Genomic DNA, 12,060 nt, shown 5'->3' on the forward strand with positions numbered 1-12,060 from the left:
CTTTGCAAATTTGTAAAATTTAACCATGTTCATGCAATTTAGATTATGAAAATAATAAGAGGCTCGTGATACCACTGTTAGGTTATGATACATATGACAAAACATAAATCATGCGGAAAACCTTAATGCCAGGAAACATATTATTTACACATAATCATTTGGCATAATTCAGATGCATACACTTTGTAGCGTGCCCTCCCTAGCTGCGCCCGAACCGAACAAGAACAAGTCTTTAGGACTCCAAGTGTCGTCCCTTCGTAGATAGTCCACAGCACGTCCGGATCCGCCTTAAGCTTGACCAACTAGAATCGCCCTTAAGGTTACTAGGATTTTCGCCTATTTGGGTTGCAAGTGTTTGGCTGATTTTTGCTTAAAAATCTTACCTTTGAATACTTCAAAATCATCTATCAAATATGTGTCCCTAGGCCCTTATTTATAGAGTTTATGGAAAGGAATTATAATCCTACTAGGATATGGATTAATTAATTAGAATCCCATTAAAACTCTAAATAATAAATTTAATCTTTTAGGATTAGGATTTAATCAATGCACGAATTCCGATAGGATTAGGATTCATTACGAACACGAGCACACACACACATATGCACGCCCGCACGCAAGCCTTGCGGCCCACGCCGAGCGCACAGCGCATGCGGCCTCGCAGCCCATCAGCTTCGTGCGCGCCCGCCAATGCTTGGCTGGGCCTGGCCTTGCGCTGGGCCTGGTCGAGCACTTGGCGTGTGGCTTGCTGGGCGTTGGCCTAGCCTCGTGCTGGGCCTTCGTCTAGCAAGCCTCGTCCGATGCTAATTCGTACGATACGCTTTCCGATTAAATTCCCGAACCCGGAATTTATTTCCGATACGAACAATATTTAATATTTTCGATTCCAGAATTAATTTCCGTTTCGAACAAATATTTAATATTTCCGTTTTCGGAATTATTTTCCGATTCCGATAATATATCCGATTCTGACAATATTTCCGTTTCCGGCAATATTTCCGATTCCGGCAATATTTACATTTCCATTAATATTCTCCGATACGTACCATGTTTCCGTTTCCGGCAACATCTACGACTTGGATAATATTTATACTTCCGATACGATCCATATTTCCGTTTCCCGCAACATCATCGTTTCCGGAGTATTCATTTGCTTGCCTTTGACGATCTCAGCTCCCACTGAAACCAAGATCCGTCGATTCCGAATATCCATAGATGGAGTATTTAATTCCATTAAATACTTGATCCGTTTGCGTACTATTTGTGGGACCCTACGGGTTCAGTCAAGAGTAAGCTGTGGATTAATATCATTAATTCCCCTTGAACTGAAGCGGCCTCTAGCTTGGCATTCAGCTCACTTGATCTCACTGAATTATTAACTTGTTAATTAATACTGAACCGCATTTATTAGACATAACATTATATGCATACTTGGACCAAGGGCATTATTTCCTTCACTTCCACGGTCCACGTACCACTACGTTCAAGAGCATCAATTTCCTCTTGCATTGCTTTTCGCCAACCAGGGTGCTTAACGGCTTCTTTAAAAGAAGTTGGTTCCTTACCTTTTGTAATAGCCATCAAAAAACACATGTGTCTCACAGAAAATTTATTATCTTCAACATAACAAGCTATATGAAAAGGAGTACCCGACGGACGTGATTGAGGAGGGACAACAGTTGATGAAGACGGGTCTATATTTTCAGTAATGACAGTATTAGTAACATAACCACACAATTTAGACGACGGGATTTTCGTACGATGACCACGGCCAAGAGCAGACTCGTCTACACTCCCCCTTAAGTTTAAGGGCACTGAAAGAATTCTCTCATCGTCGATCAATTGTTCAACTATAACAGTGTCATTACAAATAATACTCTGTCCATTCCCACGCGCACCATCGTGCCCAACATCATGAACTCCCAGCGTCCCTTGCCTGCACATATTACTAACTCCACTATTGCCTTTAGCGCTATTATTGCTTTTATTTTCTTGCTGATTTGAATGTTGTAATACTTGGACATCTTGCACATTAGGTGTTACATGCCCATTAGATACACTAACTAATGCACCCTCATCAAAAGTGCTAGCAACGTTGTGTTGGAGTTGTAGCCCATCATTCTCATCCTTAGAGCCCGAAATACTCGGTGTGATAATGCCCTCCATTGCATCGTAAGACTCATCAACCTACACCGGTGGCGATGCAAAATACTTTTCCTATTGCACTCATTTTTAATCGGGAAGTGACTCGAGATAAGGAAATTGATCCTCAAAATTGTACATCATTACTCACAAAAAACTCATTAGTCCCTAGATCATAGAGACGCCATCCTTTCTTCCCAAATGGATAACCAATAAAACAAGATCGGGTTAATAACTTTTTTCTCTCTCTAGGATTTTCTCTCGGTACCCGTACTCTACACGCGACATCGTCGCCTTTGTAGGAGAGTCATGGGGAGGAAGAAGGGTGGCAGCAAAGGGAACAGTAACAAGCCACGGGGTCCGACATCCTCGTCGGCGGCCATGAAGCACCGTTCGATGACGGAATTAGCGGGTATTCCAACTCTGGAGGTAGCGGTTGAGGAGGAGATTTTCACTCCAGTTTCAGGGTTGGCGGAGCTCCGTCGATAATCAGAAGTCAGGCGCCAATGTTCTGAGTGGTTAGGAGTGGTGCGAGGTGCTCCGGCCACCGTGGATGCGAAATCCACCAGCTTGCGGGAGGTATGCTCTATTTTTTCTTCAATGTCTGATAAATCAGCTGATGTGCCATTAAATGTTGATTCAATGATACATGTTAGTCCTAACTCAGTAAGGATGCCGGATTTTCATAGACCTAGAGTCAAAATTACACAGGATGATATATGTGATGAAATTCAATTTTGGGAATCATCTGTGGTCTGTTTTGTGTTGGGGGAAAATCCACCATCTCATGTAATTGAGGGTTTTGTTCGACGAATTTGGGGGAAAATGGGTGTAGACAAAGTAGCAGCTCTAGGTAATGGGGTTCATATTGTGCGATTTACTACTCTGGAGAACAGGGACAAGGTGCTCAATCTAGGGTACCAATATTTTAATAAGAAGCCTTTCATTGTGAAACCATGGGAGAAAACAATGAGTATCAATAAGGATGAAATTCGATCTGTTCCCATTTGGATTCAATTCCCACAGTTGAACTTCATGTATTGGGGTGAGAAGAGCCTGTATAAAATTGCAGGGATGGTGGGGAATCCTGTGAAGATGGATCAAGCAACCAAGAGAAGAGAGAAGCTGCAATATGCCAGGGTCTTGGTGGAGGTGTGCCTATCACAGGAGTTACCAGAGACAGTGGAGTATGAGAATGTTGATGGAGAGATGGTTAGCCAGAAGGTGGTGTATGGATGAAAGCCAACAGTTTGTGATGTGTGTAAGGGTATGGGGCATTCCATTGACCAATGCACCAAGAAAACAAAAGCAGTTTTGAGACCTAAACCTATCCCACATCAAGCACAGAAGGGTGAAGGTGATGGGTTTCAGGTGGTGACAAGGTCCCTTAGGCCAATCAGAACCAACAAAGTGCATACACCTACACCTGTTAGAAACTCTTTTATTATACTGGACTGTGAACATGTATCACCAAGGAGCTTAATGGAGGGAGAGTGTGCTGAACAACCAGGAGACCATGTTGTACAGGGGATGATTCCCCCTAGCCAACATGGATAGCATCCTTTGCTGGAACATAAGGGGCCTAAATAAAAAATCAATTGTTCAGCCTCTTAGAAACAGGAGTCAAGGTTTCAAACCTTGGATCCATGTACATAACTGTTTGTCCTAGTTGGTGTTTTTTTTCTAACACACTACTACAAAACGCACGTTTTAGCTACGCTTTTTTAGCCATTTCTCGACGCTACAAGGCATCGAGAAAATTGCTCTCGTCGCTTTCTAAAAGCGTCGAGAAAACTTGAGTCGAGATTTTCTTGACGCTTTTTGGCGTCGACAATTATGACGCTTTTTGCAGTCTAGAGTTCTTGTGTTGGCGTCGAGAATTACGACGCATTTAGGCGTCCAGATATTCATTTTCCCGCTTCCTCCAACACTAGCCTATTTAATGTTCTTCACGCAGAAAAGCGTCCAAAAGATTATGTTGGCTGGAATATTTAATCTAAATGAACCCAAATCACCAGATCAAATAGCATCCAAATTTGTTTGTATAAGCTCTTTTTTCCAACTATATGGATGTATGTGTATAGTCAGTTATCACATTCAATGGTGCTAGCTTAGCTAGTTGTAATTCCTTTAATGCAAGGTTATACCTAATTTAAGAATAATGCAAAAGATTTATTTGTCATAGAAAATTTAGTATCGCAGTAAGGTATAGGAATTCATAAGAATTGAACTCTAAAACTATATATGAAGCTAGCCAGGAAAACGAGAGTCGTTGCCACTTTAAGGTGGCATTAAAGATAATAACTGATAGACATAAAATTGATTTGCAATAGCCCGGTAGGGTGAATATAGAAAGGGATCAGGGGCGGTGCTAGTAAGGGTTCAGTGGGTTCAACTGAACCCTTACTAGCTAAACTAAAAATCTGGCAGGTTTTACAAAACAAAACACGGACAAGTATTAGTAAACGCGGAATATGACAAAACAAAAGAGTTGCTGCAGTGGTTTTTGCTTTTCTAATCATAACAAAGGTCAGGGGATCAAATCCCTTTCCTCCTTATTTTTTTATTTGTTTTTCTAAAACAATATATTTTTTAAACTAATTCCTATATAAAGTTACTTTTAAAATATGAAAATTTGCTAACTTTAGCATCTTTTCTTCCCATTTTTTTGCGTCCTAATTAAATTTTAGACTATAAATCGTGTTGCTAAAATTTTAATGTATCTTATGTATGGTATCAAAAGTACTGTTTAATATTTCGTATTAAAAACATAGCTTGAGTTTGAATTTCGAACCCGTAGTACGAATTTTCTGGCACCGCCACTGAAAGGGATACCTTCTCAAGGGACATGTTATCAATCAACAAAGTGATCCTTTGGCTCCTCGTTCCTCTCTCATCTCAATGGAAAATTCGTTTCATGTGAGTCGTAAAGGAAGAACATTATACGACTCCTCTTTCCGTGATATGCTGAAATTCTCTCTCCTCGGTTTGATGACTTGTAATCTTGTGTTAGTCATATCTGTCATACATAGGCGTTTAGAAGCAACCACATGAAAAATTGAAACATGTAGCAATGAACAATAACAATAATTTAGTAGAAACCTGAAATATAAAGTACAAACGAAAATGGTGTCTATAGCTTTAAAACCATAATTTTTTACTTTAAAATCTTATTATCTTAATGTAATGACTTTATTTAACTCCTTCTAACTTAGATTGCATTTCAAAGACCTTCTCTAAGAAAGACACAAGCTAAGAATGAAAACATGAAATATACAACTCAAGATTTCTACATATATACTCTGTCACAAACTACTCAAGAATTATAAAAAGTAGGCCATTATCAAATTAGATAAAAAAATTGTAAGAGGATTAATAATGAATAGATACAGACAACAAAAACTCAATAACCATATAACTAAAAGGAAAACTCCGGCCTTGAAACATTAGAGATGCAAGTACAACGAAGTTTAAAAGGCAAGCTAGACTGCCACTTCCATCTTTAGGGAGGTAGATCGAACAACCAATCCCTAAAACTATTTTATGCTGCATAATAACCAACTAGTCAAAACAAGAAGAGGACATATGATAATTGATATGTAGGTTTCAGGAAGGTAGATTGACCTCTGTTGAGTTCATTAGCTTGATTTTTGGGATAATATACTAACATTGCCAACTGAGGATTTATAAAAGCATTATAAAAGAAAAGAGAGAAATTGAGAATTACATGGCAATGGTATAGGGGAAAGCAACATCCCCAAAATCTAGCCTGAAAATAAATTGAAGAAACAAACTAGTTGGATATCTGAAATTTACAGAAGAAATATACATAAGAATGTCAGTTCTTCTCAATGAGGCACCAAACATTAATTTACCAGAATTGTAATCTTAATAGATGAAATATGACTATGATATTCTCTTAAACCATTAATTTACCCAAATTCGAAAGTAAACCTTAATACACAAATATAAAATTAACAAGAATAGACCAAACTTAGGAACCAGATTTCGTCGAATGTAACTGTTTTTTTTTTTTATCATTCATCCGATATTTCTCTACCAAGGAAGAAGGTAAGTCAAGAATCAAGAAAAAACAATCTAAAAATTGGCAGATTAGAAACCCTAAACTCATATAAAAATAAGAAAAAACTAATTTATCATCCACAGATTTCGAATTGAGTTGTTAGATATAACAACATAGCAAGAATAAGATAAAACCTGCAATTCACGCAATCAAAGAACAAAGAGAAAATCGAATTCCTAGTAATACATTCAAGATCTAAAGAAGATAAGAAAAAACTATGATAAGAGAGCTTGAATAAAGAGAGAGAAATTAATACCTAAAACTTGAGTAAGAAATTTTGACGGAGGACTATGTGTTCATGTCGATCTTAAAGTAGAGAAATGCTTTTGTTCATTGTAGATCTGGAAGCAGGGAAGTAAGAAAGAGAGACACCGCGCAGTGGTTAGGGTTGAATGGCGACAGTTTTCCCCTAATATTGGACCCGAGGGATGTAAAGTTTGACCACGTGCGCCTCACATGGCTATTTAGTAAACTCTCAACGCTCATATTCGCCGAGAATATTGGAAGACGCAGCAAGGCGTCGAGTCGACGCGCGGACTAATCATGTAGTTCAACGCTCTTCCCTTGGCGTCGAGGCCACGACGTCGTGAAACCACGGTATTTGTAGTAGTGACATCTCAAAGCATGCAGGGGGAATGATAGTTATTGGGTGGAACCCAAATTGTTTCACTGCCAATATTGTTTCCATGACTAGCCAGCTCATCCACTGTCAAAATACCACTGGCAGTAAGAAAACAAGCTTTGACTGCACCTTTGTGTATGCCATGAATGAGGCAAGGGATAAGAGAGTTCTGTGGGAAGATTTGGAGGTGATTGCTAGAAGTGTTAGAGGTGCTTGGATCTGTATGGGGGATTTTAACAATGTTCTAAATCTGACAGATAGAATAGGTAGCCCTGTAAGACTTGGAGAGGTCCAACCTATGAGAGATTGCTTCTCAAACTGTGCCATTGCAGATATAAAGACTGCTGGTTGCTTCTATACCTGGACAAATAAGCAAGAAGGTACCCATAGGGTCATGTCAAAGATTGACAGGGTGGTGGCAAACCAGCCTTGGTTAGACATGTTTAGTGAAGCAGTGGAAAATTTCCTTCCTGAGGGGAGTTTTGACCATTGTCCTGCTATCATTCGCACCTACAATCATGATGGATCTCATAAACCTTTCAAGTTCAACAATATGTGGTGTAATTCACCACAGTTTGGTGAGATAGTGGAACAGGCTTGGAGAGTAGATATTACTGGTTGTGCAATGTTTAGAGTATGTCAGAGATTGAAGCTGCTGAAAAAAGAGTTTCATAAGTTGAACAAAGAGGGTTTCAGTGAAATCCATGCTAGAGACACTGCTGCTTTGGCTGATTTGGTGGAAATACAGCAGCAACTCCACCAGAACCCTATGAATTATAACCTCAAAGTAAGAGAAAGAGAAGCCAGTCTTGTCTACACTTCAGTTCATAAGAACTACTTGGATTTTCTACAGCAGAAAGCCAAGGTGGAATGGTTAGCTACTGGTGATGAAAACACCAAGATGTTCCATCAAAGTTTGAAGAAAAGAAGACAAAAAAATGCCATATACTCTATTGTTGATAGCAATGGAACATGGAGAGATGATCCCATGGAGGTGAAAAATGCTTTCCTGGATTACTACATGCAGCTGTTAGGCACCACTACTCCTTCCAGAACTCATGTGAACTCTAAAATCATTGCAATGGGACCTGTGCTTAATGAGAATCACCATATGTTACTTGCTAGAAGTGTAACTGCTGAGGAAGTAAAAGCTGCAATGTTCTCCGTTGGAAATGACAAGTCCCCAGGCATGGATGGATATGGTAGCAAGTTCTACAAACAGACATGGGGTATTGTAGGGCCTGAAGTAGTGGAAGCATTGCAAATTTTTTTTGAAAATGGAAAGCTTTTAGGAATCCTGAATGCCACATCCATTACTCTTATCCCTAAAACCAACTGTCCTACTACAGTCATGGATTTTAGACCTATTTCCTATTGCCATGTGGTGTACAATTGTATTACAAAACTCCTGTGCTCAAGATTGCAACTGATTCTCTCAGATATAATTTCTAAGAACCAGGGAGCTTTCATCTCAGGTAGAAGCATCCTCTACAATGTTCTCATCTGTCAGGATTTGGTTAAACATTACACAAGGAAAACAGGGCCTAAAAGCTGTATGATTAAAATTGATAACAAAAAAGCTTATGATACTATTGATTGGTGCTTTGTGGAAGAGATGCTTAAGCCTTAAAATTCCCTGATCACTTTAGTAAACTCATTCTGGTGTGTTTATCTTCCACCAAGTACACTCTCCTCCTCAATGGTAGCCCTCATGGGTTTTTCTCAACCAAGAGAGGACTTAGACAAGGGGATCCTCTCTCCCCCTTGCTCTTTGTTATATGCATGGAGTATCTTTGTCACACAATGATGTATATAGGCACTTTGCAACAATTTCAGTTTCACCCAAGATGTTCTAGTTTGGCTCTAAATCACTTGTGCTTTGCTGATGATGTTCTGCTGTTCTGTAAAGGAGACTACTAGTCTGTTTTTTGCATGATTCAAGGTCTGAATCTATTCTCCCATACCTCTGGCCTGGTGGCAAGTAAAGAAAAAACTGCCATCTATTGTGTGGGAATGGAAGAAACTGACATTTAGAGGATTGCTTCAGCTTTTGGGTTCTCTTTAGGATCTCTCCCCTTTAGATACCTAGTGGTTCCAATAAGCTCAAGAAATATTAGAATTGCTGACTGTGAACAACTGGTGGATAAAATTACTGCAAGAATCAGAGTTTGGAAGTCTAGAAATATCTCTTATGCAGGAAGATTAGTGTTAATCAATGCTGTGTTAATGAGTATCCATGTCTACTGGGGGAAAATCTTTCTCCTCCCCAAAGCTGTCTTTAAACAAATTACTTCTATCTGTAGAGCTTTCCTATGGTCAGGTGATGCAAACAGCTCAAGGTATGGGTATGTGAGTTGGGATAACATGTGTGAGACAAAAAAAGCAGGTGGGGTTGGTCTTAGAAACATTATACAGTGGAACAAAGCAGCAATTGGGAAATTAGTATGGAATGTTGCTCAAAAACAGGACTCACTGTGGGTTAAATGGGTGCATGAGGTGTATGTGAAGAATGGGGATTGGTGGGGTTTTGAAGCTCCAAATTCTACAAGTTGGAGTTTCAAATGTATATGCAAGGTTAAAGATGAACTTGTTGTAGGGGTTTTTTTTGTGCAAAAACTTGTTTCCCGTTCTACAAGAGGGGCGGTTCTTTAGAAAACCGTACAATTTTTGTACCTCGAAGGAGTCGCCACCAAACATTGTTTAAAGTCTCGTTTGGAAAGACCGCAAGTGACTCTATTTTGGATAAGGCCTTGAATCCTTGAAACGGATGGGTGAGATCCGGGCACGGGAACAAAAATGCTTATTCGGCGAGCTTTAGAAATATTCAAGTACGTTGGCACAACCTTTTTTCGAAAATATACCCTAGATTGGACTATGTGGGTTTGAATTTAGAGCAAATTGAATCTCTAATTGTATGGTGGTCACTTTGCTTTAAAGATTGATTTAAGGAACCTAAGGCCAGTTTGTCCAAAAATATCTTTGTTAAGCGTGATGTAACCTTTGTATTTTGTTGTATTTAGCATGTTGGTGATGAAAGCATTAAAGCAAATAAAGTAACATCACAATACTAAATAAAGTGCGGAATTAGTAAATACAAGACCACCTAGAAAAGGACTAGGGAGTAGGTCCACATTGCCTAGAAATGGACTAGGCAAGTAAAGATGCGGAATTGAAAGTGCGAAATTGAAATTGCGGTATTGAAATTGCGGTATTGAAATTGCGGTATTGAAAGTGCGATATTGAAATTGCGGTATTGAAAGGTGCGATATTGAAATTGCAATATTGAAAGGTGAATAATTGAAATTTGTACTTGGGCACATGAGATTCGAACGCCAAGCGGCTACTTAAAAATAAGTGCTCCCGACACGAATTCAAAGCCAAAAATCTCAACTTGGGAGAGGTTGCTCAACCCAAATATCCTAGATTTTGCACGTTAAACTTGAACTTGAAAGCTTGAATATTGAAGTTTGAACTTGAAATAATTGAAATTTGAACTTGAAATGATCCTAGTTTAGGGAAATAACTATGAATTACCCTAAACATGGTAGGATCTTGAAAATTGAAAACTTGAACTTGTATATTGAAAATGGAGTTTTGAATCCCAAAAGACTAAACCTTTAAATGTTAAAAGGTGTCATCTTTGATTACCCCATGTTTGAAGGTGATTCTAGTCCAAGAGGTGATTGTAAACAACTTGGACATCCTTGAATCTTGAAAATTTGTATTTTGTATTTTGAAAAAGTTTGTATTTTTGGAAAACATGTATGATTGTTGCAAGTGGTGTTTTTTAGTGATTAAAAAACACCAACTTGCTAATCATTTAGAAATCAAAGCAACATAGTTGATTAAAATGGGATTCGGATTTACCTAGTTAGTTTTAGGCAAGAGCTCCCAATTGCTTTTTTGAATTTAGGAATTTTGTATGTGTTTTTGAGGAGTTTTTGAGTTGTATTTTGAGGCATAATGTCGAAATTACGACGTTGTATTGTTTTTCTCCTTCTCCTTTTCATGCTGAAAATGAGGGGTATTTATAGAAGGAATGGGTGCAAGGCACCAACACACTTACACACGTCAGAGCTGGGCGCTGGTGACGTGGCTTGAATGCCGCCAAAGCAAGGACGGGGAATCGTCCTTGTTTCTTCTTGTAGTGTTGTACCTGTTGTACGAATAGTACTAGGTTTGGCGTTTTGTATTTTCTTGGAGGTTAAGGCATCGTTTAGCGTCTAAAAACAAGCCTTTCTCGGGTTTTTGAATTCCGGTTTTACGGGACGGGGCCCGGCATGCTTGATTTTGTGGGTCGGCGCCGAATTTGACTTTCCTTATATGATTTTGAGTGGAAAAGGCCTAGTAAAACCAATGGGATGGTCTACTAGATGAGTTTGTACTTGGATTTTGAAATTGGATTTGGAAAGTTGTATTTTGTACCGAGAACCGAAAGGGGAACGGTCCCGGGGGTTGGATTTTGGATCTTGAATTTTGGAAGAATTCTTAGCAATTGGCATTTACGCCTGGAGTTATTCCAATCACCTAATAAGGATAATGGTATCGTCATCATCCCAAAGGGGAGACACAAATTAGGTGTCTACAGAAGCCCCCACTTTGACTGAGCGTTCGGTTAGGAAAGCGCAAGTCAAAGCATTTCGAAAGGGACGGAGAATGATCAAGATGTTCTGCAATCAATACCACTCTTTGTACGCCGGTACCTGCATAAAACAGGCGTTAGAAAAAGGATAGAGTCTACCTCGATGCGGTTGGTGATGACTCCGGTTTGTACTTGTACTTTTCCGCCTTCAGTTCCGGACGGAGCTTGGCATCGAAAATTTTGAATCTTGAATACCCGGAGTTAATCCGTTGGGGATGTGCTTTTCTGTGGATAATTGCTTTTTGCTGGCCCTTAAAATTTGGAATTTTGACTGACTTTCCCGGAGCTTGGGTCCGTTGGGAGTTCAACGCCTGAGTCGTTGTATTTTTTGGACTTTGTATTCTTGAAATATGCATCTGTTTGTACTTGGAGATACAGGTGTATACCCGTATTTTTGATGGATGGCTTGATGCGATGTTTGATGCTTGGTGCGGAAGACGGTAGCAGCAAAGGACGTGCATTTAGCACGGTAGACCGCGCGCGCTGCAGATTCGTGCATTCAGCAGGCAGCGCCGTGCGCTGGGGCGGCGCTTGGCGCGGGGCTGAGCTATAAAAGCTCCCCTTGCCGTG

General features: G+C 39.6%; 1 protein-coding gene and 1 long non-coding RNA gene across 2 annotated transcripts; one reads left to right on the plus strand and one right to left on the minus strand.

Annotated features, from left to right (window-relative positions):
* The first annotated feature begins 2,742 nt into the window (after positions 1 to 2,742).
* On the plus strand, positions 2,743 to 3,381 carry LOC110802761 (uncharacterized). The gene has a single exon (XM_022008209.1). The coding sequence runs from the start codon at positions 2,743 to 2,745 to the stop codon at positions 3,379 to 3,381; it is 639 nt and encodes a 212-aa protein (XP_021863901.1).
* Positions 3,382 to 4,411: 1,030 nt separating this feature from the next.
* On the minus strand, positions 4,412 to 6,776 carry LOC110802756 (uncharacterized). Its single transcript, XR_002537308.2, has 2 exons — positions 6,483 to 6,776; positions 4,412 to 5,161 (listed from the first exon to the last, which is right to left on the minus strand). It is a non-coding gene; the product is annotated as an uncharacterized lncRNA (long non-coding RNA).
* Between the last annotated feature and the right edge of the window lie 5,284 nt (positions 6,777 to 12,060).

This window comes from Spinacia oleracea, chromosome 6 (assembly GCF_020520425.1).
Source record: "Spinacia oleracea cultivar Varoflay chromosome 6, BTI_SOV_V1, whole genome shotgun sequence".
Classification (NCBI taxonomy): domain Eukaryota; kingdom Viridiplantae; phylum Streptophyta; class Magnoliopsida; order Caryophyllales; family Amaranthaceae; genus Spinacia; species Spinacia oleracea.

What these genes read in the sequence shown, in the direction of transcription:
- LOC110802761 (XM_022008209.1), top strand. Translation starts at nt 2,743, where the DNA reads ATGTCTGATAAATCAGCTGATGTGCCATTAAATGTTGATTCAATGATA.